We start from the raw sequence: 27,138 nt of genomic DNA on the forward strand, positions 1-27,138 counted from the left end.
CTCCCCATACACTTTTCTGTACACCGCAACAACAACAACGCCCCAGCCGCTCGCCCCCTTTCATCCTCCTCCTCTTCCTCCTCACGCATTTGATCAGGAAGGTCCACAGTCCACATGAGTGATGGTGGCGGTTCTGGTGACATGTGGGGGTGGGGGGCGGCGGCGGCGCACAACCGCGGGGGCGGCGTCCGTCGACTCCCGGGAGGGAAACGGAAGATGTCGGAACGGCTTGACGGGGCGGGCGTGATCAGCGTGTTGGGATTCTGCTTCCGCTTGCGCTTTAATGCAAATGCCGAGAGGTGCGAAATGGACTGGTGGCCAGTTACAAGTATGACCAGTAGTGGGAAGTAGTCAAGTACTAATACTTTGTTACCATGCGTACTTGAGTCCATACTTGCCTCAGTATTGTTTTAAAAAATCCTCATAAAATGTGACGTTACATTGTTGTTATTGGACACAATTTTGTATTCTTCGAAAAATGCTCAAATAATTTAAGTCACTAATTTGAAAATATACACTGAATGAATTGATATTCAAAATATAAATAAAATCACCAACAAATAGTATTGGTGTTGGAACGGTGTATTGGAACACAAAATGGAGCAACGCATGTAGACAGACACACCTTTGTGAGGATACGTTCTCTATCCTCTGTGGAGAACGACAAATATTACTGCAGATTACTGAGTAGTTGTGATATGTATTTCACATTATGCTGCGTGGCACAGTGGAGAAGCTGGTAAACCATTGGCCTCACAGTTCTGCGGTCCTGGGTTCAATCCCGGACCCGCCTGTGTGGAGTTTGCATGTTCTTCGCGTGCCTGCGTGGGTTTTCTTGGGCACTCCGGTTGCCTCCCACATCCCTAAAACATGCTAGGTTAATTGGACACTCTAAATTGCCCCAAGGTGTGATTGTGAGTGCGATTGGTCGTTTGTCTCCATGTGTCCTGCGATTGGCTGGTGACCAATTCAGGGTGTACCCCGCCTCCTGCCTGTTGACTGCTGAGATAGGCTCCAGCACTCCCCGCAACCCCTTGTGAGGATAAGTGGCTAAGCAAATGGACAGATGGATATTATGCTGCCTCTCGTTGGCCAAGATGGGCACACAAGGAGCAACACAATGTCCATTGAATTAAAGCAACAAAATGTGGAAGAAAAAATGTTCCATATATTCCATAAAGTACAATATTATAGCAAAGAATCCCCCGTCCCCAGTTTAATGACCCACTGATGCAACATTTTTTTCAACCTCTGTTCATTTGCATATTTATTGGCTTGACATTTAATTATTTCATTGAATATTTTCTTTTTACATTTGACGTTATTTTATATGTCGAAGTGATTTGCACTTTCATTGTTGACTAAACGTCAAACTCTCACACCGGGTCGGATTCGGATACGGGAGCCGGACTTTATTCGCCGGAAAAAACCACACAGGGAATTCGTCTCCGGTAGTTGGAGCAGTGGAGTGGTCCTGATTGCACGCGCGCACCCCCCTTGTGCGAATGTGCGCTCCTGCGTGCGAGGGTCTCGATTCCACACAGTGCGCGGCGCGTGCGGGGCGCTGATGCCTTCGCGAGCGCATCGCAGGACGACAGAAGCCCTCCGCCGCGGACGCGGCGTTTGCTTGACTCTCGCCAGAAGAAGAAGAAGAAGCGGGGGAAGCCTTCTGTTGATGGTCTTTGTAGTGGAGAGGAGGACGGGGAGGGGGTCCGGGGGAGACGACCGCGGCCGCTCCGGGAGCGCCGCCGCCGCCGCACGGATATGAGCGCCCTGAAAGTGCAGGCGGTAGTTTAATGTGAGGATGGAGCCGGCGGAGGTTCTGGTGTTCGCCTCGGTGCTGGCCATCATCGTGGTGTCGCTGCTGTCCAACGTCCTGGTGCTGATCTGCTTCGTGTACAGCCCCGAGATCCGCAAGCAGGCTCCGGGGCTCTTCAACCTCAACCTGACCTTCTGCAACCTGTTGCTCACCGTGGCCAACATGCCGCTGACGCTGGCCGCCCTGGCCGGCAGCGCCCAGCCGGGCGGCGACGCCCTGTGCCGGGCGGCCGGCTTCCTGGAGACCTTCCTGTCCACCAACTCCATGCTGAGCATGGCGGCGCTCAGCATCGACCGCTGGGTCGCGGTGGTCTTCCCGCTGCGCTACCACTCCAAGATGCGCCACCGGGACGCCGCCCTGGTGCTGGGCTACGCCTGGGCGCACTCCATCGGCTTCTCCATGGCCGCCACCTGCCTGTCGTGGCTGGGCTACCACCGGCTGTACGCCGCCTGCACGCTGGCCGCGCCGAGGGACCGGGCCGGCGGCCGCACCCCCTTCGTGGTCTTCACCGTCCTCTTCCACTCCTTCACCTTCCTGCTGTCGCTGGTGGTGCTGTGCGTCACGTACCTCAAAGTGCTGAAAGTGGCCCGCTTCCACTGCCGGCGGATCGACGTCATCACCATGCAGACCCTCGTGCTGCTGGTCGACATCCACCCCAGGTGAGGCGAACTCCCCTCCGCAAAAAAAAAAAAAAAAAAAAAAATCATAACAAGTGTGCGTGTTGATGGCTACTACAGATGACGCCAGACTTTAGGGCTTTATCCTAATGATCCATCCATTTTCTTAGCTGCTTATCCTCACAAGGGTCACGGGGAGCGCTGGAGCCTATCCCAGCTGTCCACGGGCGGGAGGCGGGGTACACTCTGAACTGGTCGGCGGCCAATCCCGGGGCACATGGAGACAAAAAAGCCGCACTCACAATCACACCTACGGGCAATTTAGAGCGTCCGATTAATGTTGCATGTTTTTTGGGATGTGGGAGGAAACCGGCGTGCCCGGAGAAAACCCACGCAGGCAACGGGGAGAACATGCAAACGCCACACAGGCGGGGGCCGGGATTGAAACCGGGACCTCAGAACTGTGAGGCCAACGCTTTTCCAGTTGATCCCACCGTGCCGCCTTATTAAAAATGACCTACGGTAATATTCAGCAATTCATCTAGTGCGGGGGTGTCGAACCAATTTTTGCCGCGGGCCACATTGTAGTGAGTTTCCCCTCAGAGGGCCATTATGAATGTGAAACCACGAAAATCGTTCACATCATATTTGCAGATGAAATTGAAGAGCGACTTTTGAAATCACAAATCAAGGGTGACGGGTTTTTGAACTATTGCTGTTGTTTGGGCACAGCAATATCTCAACGTTATCATTCATAATGTGACAATTTGAAACTATAGTACAGATTATTTATTTGTTCATTTTTAAATCATGGAATTCGATACTCATAGATTTGCCTTCGCGGGCCACATGAAATTATGTGGTGGGCCAGATTTGGCCCCCGGGCCTTGAGTTTGACACCTGCGTCCTAGCGGATTATAACTGGCGTAAATATTCCGATCGAAATGTTCTGCTTATTAATATCAGCGCAAAGACACGCTTGGATGAGTTCGCTTTGGAAGAAACAAGCGTGTGGCCACAGGAAAATGGCCCACGTGGCCCTTTTGAAACGTCATTATTATTATTATTATTATTTTTCTCTCCTTTGCAGCGTCCGCCAGCGCTGCCTGGAGGAGCAGCGTCGGCGTCGGCAACGAGCCACCCGGAAGATCAGCACCTTCATCGGCACCTTCATGCTCTGCTTCGCTCCCTACGTCATCACCAGGTGAGCCAGACCCCTTTTGGGGGTCTCGACTCGTTCTGTTGCCGGCGCGCGAAAGAAATGCTGCGGCGTGAAGACCCTCCCCACTTCCTGTCCCCCCACCCCACCGAAATTCTTGAACAAAATTGAGACTTTTGATTGATTTTTTTTTTTTTTTTTTTTTCCAATTCTGTCTTCTCCCGGCTTCAGGATCGTGGAGTTGTTCCCGGCGGTCCCCATCAGCCCCCACTGGGGCACGGTCTCCAAGTGCTTGGCGTACAGCAAGGCGGCGTGCGACCCCTTCGTGTACTCGCTGCTGCGCCACCAGTACCGCAAGACGTGCGGCGACATCGCGGACCGGCTGCTCAAGCGCAGCCGCTCTTTGAACGGGTCGGGCCTCGGGGTCCGCGGGGGCCGCGGGGGCCGCGGCGGCGCTTTGCCCAGGGCGGAGTGAGCGGCGGACGCGGGGGTTGCCGCGACGATACATCCGTGGGCGGTGGTGGTGGTGGGGGGGGGAGTTATCGGTTTCCGCGGGTGACGTGGAAGCCCCTGTGGATTCAGCGCGGGTGCGCAACCCTCTCGCGGGGTCAAAGGTTAGCTGCACCGAATCTTACTACAGCGAGTTATTTACTGAAGAGTGGTATGTAGCACTGAACTGTCACAATCCCGCAATTGTACTCCAGTGAATCTTAATCCAGATTATTTCAGGTAGCCGGACTTTTATTCCTCTTCAAGTGGACGGACCGCAGTCCCACAGTACCGCAATCTTGCTTCTTTGATGCTTCCATGGATTGTTCCTTGCGTCGAGCTGATTGGACTCAATCCGGGCCTTCAGGTAGTTTTTATTCACCGACAGACCTTTGTCGTCCCGCTATGTGTGTGTGTTGGGCAGCCCCCCACCCTCCCCCAGGACCACATAAGTAGCATACAAGTCTGTTCTAAAAATAGCTTAGCAATGATGGGACGTTGTGATTTCCTAAGAATGCTGTTCAAGTGGTCATTTTGAAAATGTCAACACGAGCAGACATTTATAGAAATGCACAGTTGCATATTAACATTTGTTTCCTACCTTGTTGAAATGTTGACTCTTTGACCCGTTTTTATCGGGGGCCACATTGCAGTTGCGGATTCTCTGACTGAAACCATGAAAATCTTGAACTGACCCACCGTATTTGCACATTTAATTTATCACCTAGTTTCGGAATCAGAAATCAAGGGTAATGTTTTTTTTTTTCCAACTATTGTTGATGTTTGGTAACACAAAAATGCTTCAGTATCATCATTTATGATATGACAATTTGAAATTTTGGTACAGATTTGAACAAATATCACGGAAGTTGATCCGCAGAATTCGCCTCCGCGGGCCACATAAAATCACGTGGCGGGCCGCATCTGGCCCGCGGGCTTTGGGTATGACAACGGTGACTTGGATGAATATATTTATTACAAATATAGAATCCAGTAGGCTGTAGTTGAAATGACCTTTAGCAAATTTGTTATTACAAAAATATGGCTCAAACTGACTCGCCTATTCACAAAGGTCGGTGACCCCCGGTGCGGGATAATCAATATAATCATAAGAAATTCCATTTTTACAATATGCACAAACAGGACTCAGAAACACTTCATCTCGAGCGGTTTTTGTTGTTTTTGCAATGTACTTCAACAAAGCTACCGAGAAGCATTAGAACACTACAAAAGAAAATCTAAATAGTACAGTTCAGAACTGAAGTACTCATGGTGTAGTGGTACGCACGCCTGCCTTTGGTGCTGGCGGCGCGGGGTCGATTCCCTGCTCAGTGATGGTGTCGATATTTGCCTTGCGACTGACTGGCGACCAGTTCGGGCTATAGTCCCGCCTTTCGCCCGAAGCTAGCTGGGATAGGCTCCGGCTTTCCTGTGACCCTTGTGAGGATAAGCGGCTTGGATAATGACATGACACAGTTCACAACCCCCCCCCCCAAAAAAAAGACGTAATGTTACGTTAACACAATGTTTGACAAATAGTCTTTGTTACATAATGAAAAAAATTTTTTTTTTGCTTTAATGGACAAGAACAGATTTGTAATATTACCAAAAAAAATTGAAGTCGTACTTTTTTCATGGTCTCATAAAAAGCAAATTTTAACGCACAAGGTTAGGGTTGTAATTTTTACAAAAAAACCTTTTAACGTTTATGAGAAGTGAGTTGAAATGAAGTTTGGGCTAATAGTTCCGAAAATGGTTGTCGTTTAAATAAAGTTGCGGAAATTAAGTTGTAACATTACGAATGTTACGAATAAAGTTGTGATGATTTAATGAAAAAAAAATATAGTGTTACAAAAAAATCAGTCATCAACAAGTTGTAATTACACATTTTTTACACACTTTTTTTCAAAAAGTACATTTTAATGAAAGGGGAAAGTTTAACGGGACTAACAATACGATAATAATGCACTCCATATAAATAAATAAGAAGAAAGTTTTAATCTGGCTCACATTCCAAATAAATTGCATTATTGTTATGTATTAATTAAGTTAGCCTTGTGATTATTATTTTTTTAATTCACATATTTTTTTTAATAATTTGGTCTTGATACTCCTTGGTATGAAACAACAACGATTTTACATAAAGTGATTTTTTTATATTTATGTAAATATGAAATGATGAATTTATGATTTAAGAAGACAGTGTTATAATAATAATAAGAATAATTACAGTATTAGTTTGTGGAGTGCAGTACAACACAGCAAGACAACTTATGCCTTAAAATCTGTAATATGGGTGACGTAGACTATTTTCCTTTCAAAATATATTCAAAATATTTTCAACACATATGTGAAGAGTGAACCGTTGCCTTATTCCACGTGCGTGTACGACCTCGAATCCGCGTTCATCAGCGTGGGCGATGCTGCACATGGACGACATAGTTATTAACGTCATGACTGGTGGTTGTTTTCAAAATGGTATTTTTGGTAGAAAGTTCATTGTGTTGTCATGGAATGTGCTGATTTCGATGCAAAGAAGCTCTGCTGTGGGACGCCCCCACGCGCGCCCCCCCCCCCCAAGCCCCCGCCGCCCTGCTGTTCTAAACCTCCAGAGCGAACTGTTGCACACAATGATGATGATAATAATGTGATATTGACGATAATGATGGCAATGTTTGTAAATGCGGCTGGAGAACGCGATGGCGGGTTCGGATTTGGTGTCCTCCATCATTAAAGTGGAAACGTGTCCGCGTCCTCATGCTGCTGTCATTAATTAAATCGAAGCCGACGGGGCCAGACGTTCAGTTAGCGAGCAAGGAAAGGAGAGAGAGAGGGGAAATAAATAAATAAATAAATAAAAATAACCCAACAAAAATACATTTGAAACAATGCAACTTAAATAAATTCATGACATATTTAAAAATAAACGTTACATGATATTGATTGATATTGATCATGATTGAAAAAATATATATTTTATTTTTAACTAATGAATTTGCAATGCTTCCATTGAATGAGTTTTTTTTAATCAATTTATTTTTATTATTTTATCAGGGTATTATAGTTTATTTGAAATGGATCTGTTCCATTTTTCATCCTCCCGTATTCAATGTTTTTTTTGTGTATTTTTTGACAAATGTTATTTAAATGTAATCTATTTTTCTGCACAAGCGTGTGCAAGTTTAGTTTGGAAGTTATCATAAAGCACTGCCAGCTCTCAGTATGCAGTAATAATTTAATGAAATATTATGCTATGTATTGGCTTGGGCATGCCCGCGACCCTTGTGAGGACAAGCGGCTCAGAAAATGGATGGATTTTTTAATAAGGAAATGAAAAAAAATATCACAAGATCTGGTGCTTGAACAGAGGTGTGTTGACTTTTTTTTTTTTTTTTTTAATTTCCACTGCAAATTGTCATACAGCATTAACGTTTAACTCGTTGGACTCAATGGCTCCACCCCTTCTGCGGTTGAGTTTCCGACGGCTACATTGGAACCGCCTCAGGGTGGGCGGCGGCGGCGGCGCCTGGCCAGCCCGTTTACGTACATTCGCACCTCGAGATCGAGCGGAGAACATAAACACCCAGATCGCTCGGTCCGGTGATCCCCGCCGAAACGCGCGTCGGCCAAAGTGAGAATTGGACACCTCCGCGGGAACGCAAATTGCTTTTCTTCTTCTTCTTCTCCTGCTCGCCCCCGTTGACCGTTTTGACCGCTGACACTCCAAAGTCAAGTTTACAAGCAAACGTGACTCTAAAATCAAAATCCAAACGGCGTCACGGTTAGCGTAGATGGACTTTATTTCTTGTGAAGCGACGTGCATATTTTTTTGCATTGCGTCTGATGTGGTTTACATAATTTAACAGGTCCTCTATGTACATACATGAGAGTAGATGCTCAGGCAGTGTCTGTTTTCTCTTTTATTTACATTTTTTTTTTAAAAAAATCAATGTTGAATTACAGGAAAGAGAGCTAGAGAAGGTCCCCGACATGCATTCCCATAAAGCACAGAGAATACATGCCTGTGTGTATTGTCTGCATGTGTTGCTGCTCCATTTGTGGAAAAGTAGCTGTTTTATCAGGCTTTGTAATTATTGTGACATCCATGCTAATTCTGGTTAGCCCACATATGGTGTTTCCTATTGTATGTTAGCATTCAGCTAACAAACTTTTGCTATACAAAACTATTGATTTCTTTGGTTTGACAGTAAAACTTGATCGGGAGTGACAATTAATGCAAAACTGAGAATAGACACCAAAAACATGATTAAAAATTTTTTTTAATGTTGAAAACTTGTGAGAGGGATGAGAAAAATTTTAAAATTCGTTTTTAAAAAAATATTTAGGGATGGGTCTGGAATGTATCCCCACACAAACGTGGGTTTATATATACATAAATCTGTAAAATGTAGTTTTGAGAGTGTATTTTTGAGATGTTTTTCAACAATAATACTTTGCTTTCTATCATCATCATCATCATCCCCGCAATCACGAATAGGTTCTGGTTTCGTTCCTTAGTCCTTCCCACCCCATCGCGTTAGGTCCCCGGTCGTCTCTCTCCAGACCGCCGAGCTTGCAGCGGCGGCGGCGGCGGCCTGGCGGGCGCTTTGGCGCCGGCTTGCTTGTTGAATCGCTCCATGATCTCCCGGATGCGAGATAGGTTGGTGCGGCCCAGCGTGAAGTCGCAGCGGGTGGCCCCCATGGCGTAGCCCACCTCGCACCTCTTGCTCACCATGCTGTAGCCCTCGGCCCGCGCCGTGACGCGGTACTCGCCCGGGTTCAGCAGGCGCCAGTAGTCCCCGTCGGCAGCTGGAGGGGAAAAATAAAAATACAAAAAAAAATCATGACCAATACAGATTTCTTCTAGTCTGCTTTTGCCACACTGCTGCTTCACTTATTTTTATTATTACTGTTTTTTTTTTAGCCTTTGAGCCAGTGATTTGAATTCAAACAATTAATTACCTGCAAAAAGCATAATTGAATAATATACATTTGCACTGAGAAGTAAATCGTTCGCTAACTGTAAATATAATTTCTTCCGGCCATAAAAATGGCTGATGTACTTTTGAAGCACTTTCAATTTCACCCTCTCGACTTCAATGCTGCTTTGGCTTTGAAGGCCGCGTTTATTTCAAGGCATTAACTCTAAAAAACAAACTAAAACCAAAAAAAACCCCAAAAAAACACATACTTTTGGTGATTAAAAGAAATAAAGAGCTTCAGTCGTGTTTGTGTACCTGTGCGGATGTCGTGGCCGATGCCCTCCACGGCGATGGTGGCGTTGGCTAATCCGTTGCCTTGGAGGTCCCTCACCACGCCTTTTATCCCACGATGCACCTGTGCATGGAACAACATCCAATATACTATACTATACGGCACTATACCATACTATACTATGCTATACTATACTGCACTATACTATACTAATACCATACTATGCTATATAATATTATGCTATACTAATACCATACTATGCTATATAATATTATGCTATACTAATACCATATTATACTATGCCATACTATACTATACTATACTATACCATACCATACTCTACTATATTATACAATACTATGCCATACCATACCATACTATACTATACCACACTATACTGTACTATACTATACTATACTGCACTGTACTAATACCATACGATACTATACTATACCATACCATACTCTGCTATATAATACTATACTATACTGCACTATACTAATACTATACCATACTATACTGTACTGTACTGTACTATACTATACTATACTGCACTATACTAATACCATACGATACTATACTATACCATACGATACCATACCATACTCTGCTATATAATACTATACTATACTGCACTATACTAATACTATACCATACTATACTGTACTGTACTATACCATACTATACTGCACTATACTAATACCATACTATACTATACAGTATATTAAGTCTTAAGATGGATATCCTCGACACCCGATAAACGCTCAAACGACTTTGATATCCATGATATGCTCTCCATAATAGCATTTTCAGCATCTGTTTGATGTTCTCACTACTCCTTCAACTTTGGCAAACTAATAGTACAACTTCATGTATCCAGTGAGGCACAGGCGAAGTCAGATGTGCCGAAAGGATCCTCAAATTACCTCCGACTGGCCTCAGTCAGGTGTGTTTTATTATTATTATTTTTTTTTTCATGCGCGTGGGCTGCATATGTGTGTGTCAGTGTGTGCGTTGTTTTGCCTGCTCCATGAAGACGAGAAGAGACTCGCGATTGTTCTCCCACTCCTCTGGCAGCTCGCTCTCGTGCGGGAATTTGTCACAGCCCACGTACATGGAGAGCTCAAAGCAGTTGGTGTGCAAATAGCTGAAGTCGTTCATGCCTGCCAACAGAGCACACACGCGTCTCCGTGACAGCGCCGTCTTTCCACGACGCGATCACCAAAAAAAAAAAAGTGTTGGGACACCCAAAAGCGAGCGAGAATCGAAGCGTCGGCCTGCGTCGGTCACGTGATGCGCGGCGTGTCCCAATACTTTTTTTTTGGCCCGTTTCAATGAGCTCACTGACTGCCTGCCGCCGTGTGCCAGGACGCCCCGTTGATGGTCCCGTCCTCCTTGGCGAAGTCCTCCCTGTGGCACACCCGCCGGTTGGCGGCCGTCATGAGGCGGTGGGTGGAGGCGTAGGCGAAGGACAGCCAGCGGAACACGTGGTCGTCCGGCGTGGGCGTCTGCTCCCGGGTCACGCCCTGCGAGCGGGTCTTGTCGTAGGGGAAGGTCACCACCAGCTCGCCCCCCTGGAGGTTGCCCCCCAGGACGAAGGGGATCTTTTCCATCCAGGTGATGAGAGCGCGCGTCTCTACGGCAACCTACGGCAGTGTACATAAGGGCGGTGATGGGTGTGCGCGCGGGGTTCAAATAAAAATCAGAATTACATCATCAAGATGTCAGAACCACTGTTAAACAGTGGTGCCCTGATATATGAGTGACCAGATGAGTTTTGTGCTTTGACTTGCAAACACACATCTGAGATATTCTACTGTATACGGCGGTCAGTGAACTTAACACGCGAGACAACGAGCAGCAGTTGGTCAGAAAAACGAGATTTAATGCAAAATGGCATAGACGGGCGATCAAATAGCATCTGTGAGGTGTTGTTATAAATCATTAACGAACATATTTTCTTTATCCTCTGTGAAAAGCAATTAGGATTAGCACCGCTAGCCAACGATATTGCGCTCGTTTGCTTATTAATCAGCCTCGAGCTAACGGCGTAGCGGTCCCGATGCTGAGGAGGGGGGCCGGGCATCCTAGTACCTCTGCAGCTATTTTGGAACCCCCCCCCCCCCAGAGCGTGACTCACAACAGGCAACGTCACAACACCGCCGATGCGCTTTTTATAGCCACGCGGATTCTATTTCCTCTTCTCACTAACAGACGGCGGCGCATCCGCTCCTCCTGAAATAGACGCCGCTTCTACGCCCACGTGCTCCTCCATTTTTTAAATTCTTTTTCTTTTTTTTGCCCGTGTGTGTGTGTAAATCCTCTCCAGGCATGGATGCCCCTCGCTGTGGGGTTTGCCAAAGGGGGGGGGGGTTCGGCTCAGAATTCTGAGTCATACACTTTGTGACTTTTAACAAACAGAATGTGATGGTTAAAGTCGCAAAACGTGGATGTAAACTATCCTTTCATTTCTATTTTTTTTGGGGGGGGTGTAAGATATCTTTTAATATGTGAATTTCATTGTGAAAATGTGGGAATTGTTCCAAAGATGTTCCAAAATTAGCCGAGAATCATCAAGTTGGAATGGTTTGAATCGGCGAAGCAAAGGCACGTCAAATATTTTATAATATTCATAATTTTGAAGCAGAATAACATACAGTGACTACTTTTCAGACTTCACGCGACCAAGGCAGACTGACCGAGGCGTTTTTGGCCTGGTACCACTCGGGAACGGAGACGAAGTGGTTGGCCATCCGGCGCGGGATCCACTTTTTGGCCTCGGCTTCCCACAGGATGGAGTTGAGGTCGGGGAAGTTGTGGTGGATGTCGATCCCGTCGTTGCTCCACCGGCCCAGGGACCAACCGCTGAGCTCGGAACCCTGCGCAAGGACCGAGACCGCTTCAGGTTGTGTGGGCACGACAAGAACTCTACGTGGGTGAGAACCTTTAAAGTATTATTTTTATTTTTTTAATTGTGCATCATAAAAGTGGCGGAAATGGAAATGTTTGTTGCAATTTAACGAGCTGACAAAAATTCATTTTTTTGTCCATACCGGATGTAGAATATGTAAAATGTATGCCACATTTTTGTATTTATTCGATGACTAGTACTTATGTTGCACCCTCCTAAAAAAAATGAGACGGCGCATCTCAAGGGGTTTTCCATTCAAAGAAGCAGAAAAAGATTCAAATGATCTGTATTTAGATGTATTTAAGATATTGTACTATTATTTTCAACCCTTTGAAAATGATTTTGATTTATTTTTATGTCTTAAAATGTAATCATTTGTACTGTTAACACGTAAAAGTCAAATGTGTAAAGTACTCTTTGTAATAAAAACTGCTCCCAATTTGTGTTTTTAGTATAAATTAAATCCCAAGGAATCAAAATTTATTTGATGAAATAAAATAAAAATGGTAATGTACATATAGAATTGCTTATTTTACTTATGGTATTTTTTTCAAAATCCAGTTATTTATTGAGATACATGAAAAACAAGTGAATAAACAATTTAAATTAGCCAATTTTAGGAAAAGTCGATAAATTAAGGCGACAAATATTGCAGGCCTCCTGATAATGGAAATGCCCGTTGGGCCAGATGACCGACCGGAACGGTCCCTATTTGGCCCGGGTGCCATATCTTGTGCACTCGTGACCTAGATTCACATCGTTGACTCATTTTGGCCTCGGCGGTGTTCTGTTCCACTCATTAATCACATTTTCTTGATTGAAGGCGATGCGTGGCAGGCGTGCATCGCACGTGGCGTCCCGCACGTCAGCCACCCCCCAGAGAACCACCCCCGCCTTCCGCCGAAGAAACGACACGTGCATCCGTCACGGCGGACCTACCACTTCAAAGGCTTTCTCGTACCCGTCGGGATTGACGGACGGCAGCAGGTGGATGCGGGTCTCGTGCACCAGGTGTCGGACCCGCTGGTTGCCCGAGAGATACTCCAAGCACATGAACTGCATCAGCAGGAGGAGGAGCTCGCGACCCAGCACCTCGTTGCCGTGGGAACCGGCCGTGTAGCGGAACTCCGGCTCACCTGGAAGCCAGACTCCGGGTTGAAAAAGTCCATTTCCGAAAAAGGTACATTTCCCACTTCTCCAACTTTCATTTTCCGAAGTTATTCTGGTAGTTCTGGTAATCAGGCGCGAAGGCACTCACCCACTTCGTGCTCCCCGGGGTTGTCGGAAATCTCGATGGCGTAGAGTTTGAGGCCGCCGTGGCTTTTGCCGATGTTGTAGATGCGAGTGATGTTGGGGCACATTTCGTTGACCACCTTCATCAGCTGTGCAGGGACGGAACAAACACGTTACCACTTCCTGTCGTCTCGACGTAGCGCCGCCTTTTGATTTTCGGCGATATCCCGCGCAAACTCAGTGTTTATACTGCCAGAGCACTGAACCCAAGCACCCTACCGGTGTCGAGCGAGAACTTCGCCGCTCTTTCGGAGATCGGCACCCTGTGACAAAGCAAAAACTGGACTCAAATAAAAATGAGGGTCTTCAGCGAACAAAGCAGGACCTCCTTTGACTGTACAGTGACGTGCGTCCACTCGCAGTTGACGATGAGGCACTCTGTAGCACAAGGCAGCGTTTTACCCAACGCCCTTGTTAGCTGGGATAGACTCCGGCACTCCCACGACCGTTGTGAGGATTGGCGGCTTGGAAAATGGTCATGGACAGTTGTTATATTTCCGAAATTGAGGACTATCCAGTTCTCAGTCTTTGCAGGTTTCCAGCAATTATCCTCAACCAAAGTGCGGCATGTCATCATGCATGGAAGGGCTCAGCTGGTAAAGCGTTGGTCTCGTAATTCTGAGGACCTGGGTTTGATCCCGGACCCGCCTGTGTGGAGTTTGCATGTTCTCCCTGTGCCTGCTTGGGTTTTCTCCGGGCACTCTGGTTTCCTCCCACATCCCCAAAAACATGCAACATGAATTGGACGCTCTAAATTGCCCCTAGGTGTGATTGTGAGTGCGGCTGTTTGTCTCTATGTGCCCTGCTATTGGCCGGCGACCAGTTCAGGGTGCACCCCGCCTCCTGCCCGTTGACAGCTGGGGCAGGCTTCAGCACTCCCCGCGACCCTCGTGAGGATAAGTGGCAAAGAAAATGGATGGATGGACGGCCAGAACGGCCCAAACGTACATGAATACTCCAAGCGGTGCAGCCAAAAGACATTTGGGAAGCGATTAACACAAAATAGCGCTTGTAAAAGTACTGTAGATCTGTCCTTCTAATCAGGATTAGGTCGGCAGAGAAGACTTTAGGAGCCCAGCCCAGCCCAGCCCAGCCCACACCACCACACTTTTCCTCATCTTGAAGCCTCCCCCCCTCCATTCTCATTCTGCCTCTTCAGCAAACGAGGTAATTTCTCCTCTTTTTCCTCTAATCACCGCGACGGCGTGCGGCTGCTCCATATTGGAGAAGCCACAATGGGCCATATTCAGTACATTATGTAAAAGCGGCCGGGTTGACGGCGGAGCGCTATCAGTTACCTGCACCCTCAAATGAAATGTCACGGGGGGGGGTTGACCGCGGGGGTAGGTGAAAAGGCTTCCAGGGCTTTAAAAATAGCAGCTCTTTTCTTTCACCAGGACCTCCCCTTGAAGCCCGACAGACACGCATTGTGGCCGCAGAGCCATGAAGGACGCGGTCCGTTTAGTTGACTTTGATCACCGCGCTGGAGTGATTCAAGGCACCGCATCAAAAAAAAAAAAAAAAAAAAATGGCCGCACTCAGATGGCTGTGTTGGGGATTGGGGGGGAAGGAGGGGGGGGTGGGGGTCACCGTGGTCCACGAAAGCCGTTCAGGACATCGTAAATGTCGTCGTCCTATTAAACGCAGTTTAATAATCACTTTAATAGTATAGTATACTTACAAATAGTATGAAAACAATTCATGTCATTTAATAATGAGCTTTATTTGCACTCCTTTATCGTGCAGGTGTTTTTAATGTTTTGACCTTCTCCTAGAGGGAAATTATGAGTGGCATGCTTTAGGGTTAAAATAAATGAATTTAAAAAAATAAAATTACTGTTTAACACCTCTAATTGTAATAAAGTGTCAAACTGAGCAGATTTACATTTTTAAATATATATTTTTGGAACCTTTTATAACCTTAAATGAGGTAACCAAAAATAGAATACAAGATTAGTATTAAAATTATGTCCTTAAAAAATAATTTTGGTTGAAATTGTCAAAGAAATAATAATTAAACACTTGCACTTGGGCTGCTTAGTTGAATAAAAATAGAATAAATACATGGCAAATTAAATTAAAATGTAATTTGTTTTTTATTTTATTTTTGCTATATAGCTTTGATTGGGCAGGTGTTTCCAAAATTATGAACTTCTCATAGAAGAAAAGGTAACTGAAACATTAAATGTAGTAAAATTGAGTAAAAGTAAAAAAAAATGAATTAGTAAAATAAGACAACATAATCAATTAATTCAACACCTCTTGGGATATATTAATAAAAACTGAGTGATTTTATCTTTCGATTCTCTTTTTTTAAATGACTATTTTCTCCATGGCCGCGGGCGACTGACCTGCCTCATTTCCTTGTAACTGTGAAGGGTGAAGTCCAACTCGTCGGTGGTGATGACCTCATTGCGTCGGTGGTAATAATTATTCGGGTCTGTCTGGCAAAACCACAAATGACCACAGGAAATCTGCCTAGCAACAAAACGTAAGGCGACCCGCGGCGACCCCCGGCTCACCTGGCAGGGGGCACCCGAGGATCTCGGCCCTCATGCAGATGCTGCCGCTGTTGAACCAGGACTGGGGGTTGATTCGGATGTAGCGAGCCACCAAAGGAGTCGGGAAAATGTTGCGCACCGGGATCTCCTTTTCCCTGTTTCCTCTGAAGATCTACTAAGGCAAAAAAACGAAAAAAAAAAAAAAAAAGATGCTGAGTTAGGACATATGAGGCACATTTAAATCTTGATTATTAAAAATCAAGGATCAATCCTGACGTGAAGTAAAAAAAAAAAAAAAAAAGCTTAGTAGGCCTGGCACAAAAATAGAGGCAAACAGTTTATGGCATTTAATATATATATATATATATATATATATATATATTATATATATATATATATATATATATATATATATATACTAAAAAAGTGAAAAAAAAATAAAAATCAGACTCATATGCTTTTCAGGTTTTGTTTATGAATGAACATGTTTTCCCTTTTTGTGACAGTTTCCATGAGGTAAACATATTAGCGAGCTACAAAAACAGAACTAGCCGATTGATGAAAAACTGAGCTAACAAGCTAACGAATGAACTAGCAGCTAACAAACTAGCACACCGGCAAACTAAAGAGCTATTTAGCAAGCTAACAAAACAATTAAATAACGAGCTTGCACACTAACTAGTCGACAAAGAAATAAAAACAACTAACCAGCTAATTGGTAAACTAGCGAACCTAAAAATTACAGTAATACTTTTTTTCATTCATTGGCGGCGCTACATTGTATTGCTAAAAAAAAAAAACAGGTTAACAAAAAAACTAGGTGGTAGCTAGGTTTTGCATAACCTAGCTAGCAAAGAAACTAACCAAACTACTAAACTAACACTCTAATCCTGCTAACTAACGGCCAAACAAACTAGCAAACTAGCATTTTAGCGCATGAACAAACTGGTGGACTACCTTTTTTTCATTGGTCGGTCACCTTATTATGTTTTTTTTTACGTATTCATTGCCAGATCAAAATACTTGTGGGCTGTAATTTGGCTCCTATGCTGTAGGTTGCCCACTAATAATTCATTTGCACTTTTTTTGGGAAACTTCCAAGGAAACTGCATTTGATCATATGGGGCAGCGCATAATCCATCAAAGACGCTGCATGAAAGCTCATTAAGTGAAAAGGACTGGAGTCATCTTCCACGGTCCCCGTTGAATGTCGTTCAACTTTTGGGAGTTTATTGTCCCAATGTTTTTAACGCCCATGGCCGTTGCACCCTGTTGGTATTTCGAAAGACAAACGGTGGCGTCTGGCATTTGGCACTAGTAGGCCCGCGAGTGGGCGGCTTGCGGCAATTCAAACCAGGGCGCAGAATAGCTACTTAATCACATTTCTACCATCCATAATTACAGTTACTGATGGCTGCGAGATCTGAGATGAGCTTCTCGTTCCTCTCAAGGGTCGTTTGTGTTTACTATTGACTCTCAGTTCATTAAACTTGCGCGTAACTGTAGCAGCGCTGCAGTACGGAGCCAAACATTATCCTCACCATGTCCTCGGTGCCGTTCTTCACCGTAACCCACGAGTGACTGTCGTTGCTCACCATGACCTTGTAGGAGGTCACCCAATCGCTCCTGTGAAAAAAAAAAACAAAGAAAAGTTAACCCTTAAAGACACCGTTAACTGGGATTCTACAACACACAATACAATACAAGTTAGCTAAATTTCATTATTTCACTTTTTGTTTCATTGGAAAAGGACGGTAGAGCAATGTTTTTAACTCTGCTAACAGATGAGCTAAGAAACGGGAAAAGTCGTAATGAACCAAAGTCATGCAAGCTAAAAACTAGCGTGCAAAGAAATTAACCCTGCGACATGCAAACATTGTAGACAACAAGCTGGTTTGGCTTTGTTAGTCATTGTTTGTTTTGACAAAGTCCTGCTAACGAAAGAACGAACAGACTAACTGGCCAACCAAAACACAAACTAACAAGCAAACTAACAACCAAGCTAGCAAACAAATGATAAGAAGTGCTAGCAAGTGAACTGAAGAACAAACAAACTAGCTTTGCTTTTCATTAGTCAATGACATTTAATTTTTGCCCAACACTGCTAATTTAGAAACGTAACATTGTGATAGATGTTTTATTTGGGTCACAAAACAATTAAATGGACTTGTTGAAATGTGTTAGCATGACCTAGCAAACCAGCTAACCCACAAACAAATGAATCATTTTTTTTTCCGTGTGTGTGACCCTGGCAGTCAAGTAACTTGGTCAGTAGCACAGTTGAAAGTGGTAGGCTTTTTCAAAGTGCAGTAATGAAGTACAAAAGCTCCTCAGTACGACTCGATACAAATTTAGAGCAGAGATTTGGAATCAAAAGTAAAGTAGGTCAACGACGTCCCGTCATGCCTCAGAATGCTGTCGCGATCATGCGAGCTGTAGGTTGGCAGAGATTCCTGTGCTCCCCGATAAAGACATCAGCTCCCGGCCGGTCCCGCCCCAGAGGAATTCCCGGCTCGGCTAATTAAGGCCCCGTCGTGGAGCGAACGCGCGAGCGAGGCCAGCTCCGCGGAGCTAATTGCGGCGAGATTCTGACTCGGCGTCGGTGCGTTCGTGGACCTCGGGTGATGCAAAGAGCGGCACGCTAAGGCGCTTTCATTTTCTTCTCGAAATGAATCGCCTCAAGGAAGTCAATCCCTGTATTTGCAATTAAGAAGCTCGGAATTTGTCGAATTCTATCAGACAGCAGACTTTAGCTTCCGTCAATCTGGCCCGCCAAGGATTTGAATGATCAGAATTTGTGTAATATCCATCCATTTGCTGAGAGGCTTATCCTGTTGCAAATTTGAAATGTACTTCATTTTCCCTTTTGTATTATATTATCTATTTATTGTAGTTTAATTCCTCATCCATCCATTTTTATAATGTACCATATATATTTTATTCAGCTTCATCTGTGTTTAACCTGGCATTAACTTGAGCACAAAAGTCGACCCCGCCCCTGCTCGATTGCATTGTTGCGCTGAGCGGAAGATTAAAGCCCCGCCGCCATGTGTTTGTCTTTGCTGTGATATTGCGGGGGCGCCGTCACGCATCATCTGACAAACATCCCGCTAGATTGTTGCCGCCTGTGTCACGGCAGAGGCGGCACGCAGAGACGGGGCCCGGCGGGCCGGGATCCTCTGCGGCTGTCTGCTGGACGGCCACCGCACATAAAACACTCGGCACGACACTTCATTACGTCCACTTGTGCGGGACAAAATGTTGCCATTTCTTTGCCTTTTATAATATCATAACGTTACCTCGCGCTTTAAAATACGAGTGACCTTGACTTCACAAGAAGCAGCCGTTTAGCAGGTGAACAATTTGTCAAAAAAGTGGCTTGACGCTGCTTAATCTCAGTTCAGGTTTCCTGTCAAACTATACGTGAAGCAAAGAGAACGACACATTGTGTATTCCAAACAACCACATAGCGTGGAAACGTCATAGACAGGCTAACAAATCTACAGTATGTGGTGGTGGTGCCAGCAAGTATCCATATCACCACGTATCGTTACCGCTTAGCATACAGTATCACTCTACCTGTATCAAGATAACAGTTTATTGTTAGTTTTTATGATACACTCCCAACAATTGAGCGAAATTGTAAAATATTATTTTTCCTTTTGAGAGATCCTGCTCTTGGTGTGTCATGTCACTGATTTAAGAAAATAGATTTCCACATAAGTTAGCTCAAGATGTCACTCCGGTACATCTTGGGAAAGTCGGTCCCCTCTCCCCGGCGATCCCCCTTCAAATCGGACGCGCGCCAGCGGACGTTTTTCATCCTCGCCGCGTGACCATCTGCGCCTCGGCGTGCGTGCGTACTCACGACCAGAGGGAGCTGCGGCCTTGTGTGATGACCCCCGTGAACTTGGTCAGCCTCCTGGCGTCCACCTCCAGCCACTGCAGCGGGTCGTCCCTCCCGGCGCACCAGGCCCCGTCGTAGAGGTCGTCCTCGTAGAGGCCGGCCTGTGGGGGGAAATGGGGCGGGGGTCGGACAGTGGAGCTTTAGTCCAGATGGACGCCGGATTCTCGCTGCTGTGCGCAATTGTGTGCTAACATGCTAATATTTCAACTGTGCTGGCACTGGTCTGATGCCAATATTAAAGTATCTTACCGTTTCAATTCTTTTTCTAACACAGGCGAGCGCAACCCTCACCTGAATATTGAGACGACCTCTGTGCGCGCCGAGGCCGTAGCGCTTGGTGGTGGACGCGTGGAGCTGGAAGTCGTCGATCTTCAGCGTCTCCAGTCCCATGGGGGGGCACTCTGGGTAAAACGCAGTGAAAGGGAAATTTAAACGGTGGTTTAGACGAGTGACTCATAAAGCGATGTGCTGCGTAAAATTGTCCCATTGGACTTAATTGCTCTGAAAATGGTTAAGTATTTGCTACAAATAATATTCCTCTATCCGTGCCAATGACAGGCAGGACATTTGAATGGATGCACGCGCTCCCTCTGAGCTTTGTTTACCTCCTCAAAATCCAAATCCTCACCCCTACTATCCTCTAATCCTGCAACCAGGGAGCGGCTTTGCCCATTTCTGAGGCCGGTAACACTTACCACTCATTGTAGAGTGAAACTAAATAACCAACGACAAGCTAAGGCTCGCGACGAGCTAACGCTAGTGACGAGCTAAAGCTAGTGACGAGATAACGCTTGCGACGAGCTAACGTTAGCGAGACCTAAATTGGACCGCAAGGAGGAAGACAACAAGGACACCTACCAACCATTGTGAGTGAAATTACATAACCATGGACGAGCTAATGCTAGCGAAGCCTACATTGGACCACACAACTTGGACCGTGGGGACTTAGAGGACGCTGGACAAGTGGACGCAGCCCTCAACTTCAACTTTCTCCATTTCTGCCGTGTAAAACACTGCAGGGACATTGTGGTTTGAATCTCTTTTATCTCTCTTTTTCTTCTATCTTCATATGTGTTCGGACCCTTACTTTAACTTAGCCAATACAATTAACTTGTGTAACCACATGTTGCTATTCGGAAATTATGTGTTTAATAAGCTTCAAAATATGAATTCCTGCAGTTGCTGACCACAAAAAAAAAGATGACGTGGCCACCAGTTTGACGCTTATCATAAAGTCAGGGAATTAATCGCGCTGCGGCGTTGAATAGTTTTCTGAATCTGAATCCGCTTTGTGTAGAAGAATCCAGTCCAGCTCCGTAAATCCACCCATCTTCACATACAGTACGACGCAGTAATGGCTTTGACTTTTATTGTCTCCCAGAAAAGCAATTTTCATCAAGGAGTGTTTTTTTTTTTTTTTTCTGCCAGTGCTCAATGAGTCGACGACATCAATATACGCTCCCTTCTTTTATAAAACTTAAGCCCCAATAAAAAACCGGAGGGGGGAAAAAAAAAAAAAGCTGCACATCGTCGAGGAATGTTTTCATTTTGCAGCTGGAAGTGGAGTTTGGAGCGGACGTCGGCCATTAAGTGCTTGCAGAGGCGAAGAGAAATGCGAAAGAAGTGAAAGCGTTGGACGGTCTTCTAGGCACCGTAACGGCGATGGAAGCGTTGCGGCCGGCATAATTTTTCTCGCCGCTGTCTGCGCTTTTCCCGTTCAAGAGTGACGCAAGATCTGAGAAGACCATTTGCACACGCAGCCAGACTAAGAAAAGTTATTTATGGGCACTGCGAATGTGGACGTTTATCTTCCGCCAGCCAAAATGTGCCCTCATTTTGGGGAGTAAATAAACATCCAATGAGGCAATTTTTTGTTTTGCGCCACAAGCTAAATTGATTCCTGCTGTCTAATGTACTGTATACTGTAAATGTAGGAAAATGTATTCAAGCCAAAGAAAATGAAAATCATAACAGAGAGTGTCCCAAAATCCTCTTTACTCTTCCTTTTTACTATTTCTTGCCATGAGTATTTGACGGCTTAGGCTTTGCAATTTTTTTTTTGCCCATTGCGCGCCAACCGACATTGAAGTCGACGGCCACCTGGCGAGAAATCTCTCTGTCTCGACCGCGGGCCAGCGCCAGTTCAAGAAGCTTCACGGCTGTCGAATTGCTCCGACACGTAGTACAATTTATGACTGGTAACGACTGCTGTTTTCGCTCTCATTTGAAATCTGCTTCTGATTTCTCAGAAGAGAAAAGCGTTTTTAAACGACTTTAACTCGACAGTAACTAAGAGAGATTCAAACAAGGCTGTGCAAGCTTTTCTATCCACATTATGTAAAACTGATCTATGATTGTACATTTCGTTTTTTTTGCACACACCCACTTGTTCCATGAGCTCAGCTGCTCTGTTAAACATTACTGTGTTTTTCCCCTGTGTGTACATTTTCTACTGTAAATGACCAGAAAAGCTGCGCGACTTCAAAATAAAACTACCAGAAATTCTCTCCAATGTGGCAGTTAACAACAAGCGCTCGTGGAAATACATCTCAAAACAGGCCTGAAGGCGAAAGACCGTCAAAGACTGCATTTAAATTCCACTTGGAATCCCTGTGCAGGCTGTCCGAACGGAGTAACGATCATAACATATTAAGAGCCCCTCGAACGAGCCCACCGGGCTTTAAATTTGCAGCCGAGCTTTAAATCATTAACCGCATCTGTATGTAATCCTCCGGGCAGAACCCTTCAGGAATAAAACATCTGGTCTGAGTGAACGGCAAAAAAAAAAAACGAGGTACCGGACGGTCCAGGGCCTCAAAGTCGCGCCGTTCAAACTTTTCATATCAGACATTTAGCGCTCATGTCAGTGCTGGTTTTAAATCAAATGCACACAGGAAATGATAAAATGACTCTGTATTTACATAAATATGAAGTGGACTATTTCTGTCAAAGATTTCAGAAATCATTCAACAACAGCAAATTTATTTTGTTACTTAGACATGAGGGCAGTTGGGGTCAGAGAGGAAGATGCAGGAGATAGGCTAAGATGGCAAAAGATGACACGCTGTGGCGACCCCTAACGAGACAAGCCGAAAGGAAAAGAAGAAGAAGACTGTCCGACACTTTGTGGACAGAGTTGTCAATGAAGACTAACTAACTGAAGAGTTAACAATTTCTCCCACTCACCACCTTTGAAGCGCGTCGGCTGTCCGTCTCCTTCCGAGCTTCCGTTCGGGCTTTTCTGGTGGCCCTTCTTGTTGTTCTCTGCTTTTTTGTTGGCCGATTTGTCTGATGGGGAGAAAAAAAAAATGTCGACTGGCACGTGAGCGCGTTTGCTTCTGGTTTAGATGTTCTTCTAATGTTTGACTGACAGAATTTTGTCAAAGAGAATGGAAAAGTGATTAAAATGTTCTTAGGTGGTTAGAAACTGCTTTAAGTCATGATCTTACAATCGAATTTGGACGGAGACCCTCAACTGGGGTACAGTTCGGACTCTCATCCATCAACCTACCCATGACTAGGTTGGGGAGTCACATTCCACAAAAGATGGAATGAGGAGAACGTTTTCCTTTCCTTTTCTTTCTTTCTTTCTTTCTTTCTTTCTTTTTTTTTTTTTGCTTTAGCCCAACGTCAAGAGTGCGCCCATGTGATAACGATCCGCTGCACATCTGAAAGTCTTTAGCCTCCGACTCACGCACGGGAGGAACGCATCAGGTCATCATCGGCGGCCGCAAACGTGCGTTTAGAAGTTGAAGTCAGCAGATTCTGCATTTATAGAAGGGGGTATGGTTATTGGATTTACGTTTCTCGAGAGGGGGAAGACGAACTTTACACGGGGTAAGATTGCTCGTCAGGAAATACTTTCATTCAGGTATCAGAGGATCTACAAGATGTGCATTTACTGGTTTCTGCTGCTCTTAGATGTATGAAGCAGACAGACAGGTGACACGTGAGGTCAGGTTGTGTGCACAGCTGCTCTCCATTATCACAAGCACTTAAACGCTGGATCCACGCTAGCTCAGTACGCTACTGTGTGTCAAGGTAATGCGATAATACTGTACAAGGTCTTTAAAGATTGCTCCATTTACTTGGTGCGTATGGTTTTGTGGACGGGTCATTCCGAGATAAACGGCTAAATGTCATTGCATGAATTCATACGTTCTCCACCTAAAGAAGACAGCACTACGCCATTGTTTTGGGGGAGAAAACGTGAAGTCGACTTGGCGGAACGCGCGCGGCTTTGATGGATGTATACGCAGGGGGGTGCGGCGGACGCTGTTGTTGAGTACGTTTTCCCAGCGCATCCATCATGTTGTCAATTGATTTAGGCTGTCCGCAGAAGTTCCCGGAGGACGGTCCAACTCGGCGGCGAACCTGAACTCTCTGTTTGACTTAATGAAGCGGCATACGAGAGAAAGACAGATTAGCGGAATATTAAACAAAAGAAAGAAAAACAATTAATATTCTGTGTTTTTACCCAAAAATAGAAAGGCACGTTTTTGTATGTTAGAGCAACTGGTTTGAGTTACAGTATTATGATGGATTCATGTGTCGCACCGTACATATGAAATTGTATTGCTCTTTTCTTGAGCAAAACCCTGAAACCCTAATCCCTGAGTCCTAACCCAGAGTCTTGCCTGAACCCTAACTCAAACGCTGACCCTAACCCTAACCCAAACCAGAGATTCCTACTCCAACAACCACAACATTAGGTTAGGGACGGTAGTTGTAACCCTAACCCTAAACCCATCCTAATTTTGACCCCATAACGTCAAACCAATCTAGAAGCACAATTCTTAGTCTAAAACTTAAACCTTCATACATACGTGTGGAAGAATGGTCTTGGTTCAAACACAAACCCTATCGTTGGCTCCCTTAACTTTTGAAGCCTGAAATCCTCATTCTGGAAACCTAACCCTGTTTCTAGTCTATCACTACCACAAATGCTAAACCTAACCCCAACTCCAAATTGAAACCTGGGGACTCCAGGCATTACCCCTAACCAACCAGGAACCATTGTGATAAACCTACCCTGAGCCAATCAAATTTTTCTAAAGGATCAAGAACGTGACTCTCACAGGTCAATAAAATTTGACTGAGAACAGACAGCATGCAGAACGTCAGCGATTTTTACCTGCCTGCCTGCCGCCGTCTCCTTTCCCTTTGGCCGCTTTCTTACTGTTTAGCTTGGGCAGCTCACGCCAATCAGGCCTCTCGGACATCTGGACCCGGGCGTACTGCTCCCTCGTCAGCAGCTCCTGCATGTAATAGTCCTCGTCATCGCTAGCTGAGCCCTGGCTGAGGTGGGCCGCCCCGGCCAGGAGTCCCAGCAGAGCCAGGGGGAAGAGGAGACTTGGGCGCTGACCCGTCATGACACCACCCAAGTGGGGAGGGTATATTTGTGGGTGGGTGGGAGGTGGATACTCTCCACTTAGGGGTCGTGGTGGTAACTCCCGAGGAGCCTGCTGCTGCTGCCCTCCGCCACGTCGCGTCCCATCCAATACTTTTCCTCGGCGCAGTTCACAAAGTTCCCCCAGCTTTCCAAGTCGCTGACGAGAGCGGCGGAGCCAGAGGGTCCATGGATGCCTCAGTCTGTGAAAAATGTGGAGAGGGAGGGAGAGGCGCCAAAGGGAAAAGAGGCAGGGAAAGAGCTTTGAGTTTGGACGCTGGCAGGTGACTCCAAAAGAAATCTTGTGTGTGTGTGTGTTGCGTGTGTTTCTCTTCACAGACATGGAGTCTCTGGGAAGAGTTCAAGAACCACTTTTCCTCTCCATCTCCTCCCACTCTGTCTGCTGGAACCCTGGGAAAGTTTCCCCTCTCTCTCCTTTTGGGAAGTCGAGCACCTGATAAGCTACGAGGAGAAAAAAAAAGAAAAAACGTTCAGCTTGTCCTCAAATTGCCGTCTGTGGAACTTTATCCGGACGCAGAGAGAAGGTCTCGCCTCGGGCGGAGAGGAGGTCGCAAGAAGAACTACGGATCGTTCGCGCCCCTCGTCGGCACAGCTTTCGACATGTCGTCAAGATGAGGCAAGACGAACTCAATGAGCTAAAAGAAGTGCACCGCTTCATTGCACAAAACCGGTTCGGAATGAACTGAGAAAGTGAAGACAAAACAAAAACATCCATCTGTGTGAAAGTCTTGAAAGTAGAAGCGAATCTCTTTTGGGTGGAATGGCACGCTCCTTGGCACACTGATCTCTCAAATCGCCCACTCCTCTTCCTCTCGACTGCATCACTGACGCGAGACAGGAAAAAAAAAAAATTGGATGAAGACCATCGAATGGACTGCAGGGTTTTGTTTTGTTTTGTTTTGTGCGTGGTTGATTTCCGGTCTTTTATAGAAGACGCCTGAAAGTGCAGAAAATACATCTGCACTCGCACACGCATGCACAAAGCGATCACTTCCTGACTGTCTGATCCCCTGCCACCTTTTTCAAGGTTTTGGCTCAAGTGAGGTCAACATTCCGAGGAGTTACTTTCATCGTGGATGATCCTCCATCATGTTCCAATTTTTTTCCAATATGAAGGTTCAAGCGGGAGACACGTGGCCTCGTGCTGTTATCTGTTTAATATGGAGACTGAAATTTGAAAAATCAAACAAAAACATGAGGTTTTGATGTCAGTGACTCGGTACACCAGTGGTTTGGTTCTTCTGCAGGACATTGCAAAAAGTTTTCTGTCTTTTGGCTATTGTTTTCGCCATGACTGATTAATTTTCCATCTTTGCTCTTTGGTTTTTACGTTGGTCACACCAGTACTAGCATAAACGCAGAGCGGAGCATAGACAATCTGTGTTATTGTGCCATTATTTTTCAGTACTTCTCGCTATGGATCTACCTTCCAAGTAGAGTATTCAATCCAGATGTAAATACCTGGCGGTGGTACCTGGAGTTATGAGTTTTTAAAGTTACAAGCAGCGAGTGGTCGATGTTTTCCCTTTTGTTGTGAGCCAAAATCTGCGATTCTAACGAGCTTCAGATACGCTGCCGCTCGAGTCTAGTGAAGAAAAAACAAAACAAACAATGGACAAAGGAATACCGTAATGCCCACACACATACAAAGTCAGTTAACAAAGACCTGCTGTAGGCCACAACTCACGCTGAAATAACCCGCCAACTCGATTGCAGCTTCTGATGTCACTCGCTAGGCCACGCCCCTTACAGGCGCACGGCCAATAATTTCTCAATATTCTTTTCCCAATTAGGTTTTGATACAATATTACAAGATTA

The 27,138-nt window shown here is 45.4% G+C and overlaps 2 protein-coding genes and 1 long non-coding RNA gene across 6 annotated transcripts; 2 read left to right on the forward strand and 1 right to left on the reverse strand.

The window, feature by feature from the left end:
* Positions 1–1,804: 1,804 nt before the first annotated feature.
* Positions 1,805–4,070, forward strand: LOC133495799 (G-protein coupled receptor 26-like). Its single transcript, XM_061810763.1, has 3 exons — positions 1,805–2,478; positions 3,527–3,640; positions 3,827–4,070. Exons 1-3 carry the CDS (start codon positions 1,805–1,807, stop codon positions 4,068–4,070), a joined length of 1,032 nt encoding a protein of 343 aa, XP_061666747.1.
* Positions 4,071–7,866: 3,796 nt separating this feature from the next.
* cpxm2 (carboxypeptidase X (M14 family), member 2) lies at positions 7,867–25,716 on the reverse strand. Of its 4 annotated transcripts, XM_061810980.1 has the most exons (15): positions 25,641–25,716; positions 25,045–25,502; positions 23,097–23,198; positions 20,202–20,311; positions 19,872–20,011; positions 17,545–17,629; positions 16,025–16,175; positions 15,854–15,942; positions 13,468–13,591; positions 13,149–13,345; positions 11,998–12,177; positions 10,647–10,944; positions 10,322–10,461; positions 9,322–9,421; positions 7,867–8,893 (listed from the first exon to the last, which is right to left on the reverse strand). In XM_061810980.1, the coding sequence occupies exons 2-15, from the start codon at positions 25,280–25,282 to the stop codon at positions 8,622–8,624; spliced, it is 2,226 nt and encodes a 741-aa protein (XP_061666964.1). In that variant the 5' UTR covers positions 25,283–25,502; positions 25,641–25,716; the 3' UTR covers positions 7,867–8,621. The 4 variants fall into 4 exon arrangements, with proteins under 4 accessions (XP_061666964.1, XP_061666965.1, XP_061666966.1 ...); XM_061810981.1 differs by lacking the exons at positions 25,045–25,502; positions 25,641–25,716 and adding an exon at positions 23,422–23,489; XM_061810982.1 differs by lacking the exons at positions 23,097–23,198; positions 25,045–25,502; positions 25,641–25,716 and adding an exon at positions 20,769–22,190.
* On the forward strand, positions 19,966–25,760 carry LOC133495924 (uncharacterized). Its single transcript, XR_009793685.1, has 3 exons — positions 19,966–20,092; positions 20,185–20,315; positions 25,639–25,760. It is a non-coding gene; the product is annotated as an uncharacterized LOC133495924 (long non-coding RNA).
* The last annotated feature ends 1,378 nt before the right edge of the window (positions 25,761–27,138 follow it).

The sequence above is a fragment of the Syngnathoides biaculeatus genome, chromosome 22 (genome assembly GCF_019802595.1).
Source record: "Syngnathoides biaculeatus isolate LvHL_M chromosome 22, ASM1980259v1, whole genome shotgun sequence".
In the NCBI taxonomy this organism is placed as follows: domain Eukaryota; kingdom Metazoa; phylum Chordata; class Actinopteri; order Syngnathiformes; family Syngnathidae; genus Syngnathoides; species Syngnathoides biaculeatus.

Coding starts and splice junctions, on each gene's coding strand:
- LOC133495799 (XM_061810763.1), top strand. CDS start 1,805: ATGGAGCCGGCGGAGGTTCTGGTGTTCGCCTCGGTGCTGGCCATCATC. Junction 2,479..3,526: donor CTGGTCGACATCCACCCCAG/GTGAGGCGAACT, acceptor TCTCCTTTGCAG/CGTCCGCCAGCGCTGCCTGG. Junction 3,641..3,826: donor GCTCCCTACGTCATCACCAG/GTGAGCCAGACC, acceptor TCCCGGCTTCAG/GATCGTGGAGTTGTTCCCGG.
- cpxm2 (XM_061810980.1), bottom strand. CDS start 25,282: ATGACGGGTCAGCGCCCAAGTCTCCTCTTCCCCCTGGCTCTGCTGGGA. Junction 20,012..20,201: donor GAGGTCGTCTCAATATTCAG/GTGAGGGTTGCG, acceptor TTCCCCCCACAG/GCCGGCCTCTACGAGGACGA. Junction 13,592..15,853: donor GTTACAAGGAAATGAGGCAG/GTCAGTCGCCCG, acceptor GTCCCTGCACAG/CTGATGAAGGTGGTCAACGA.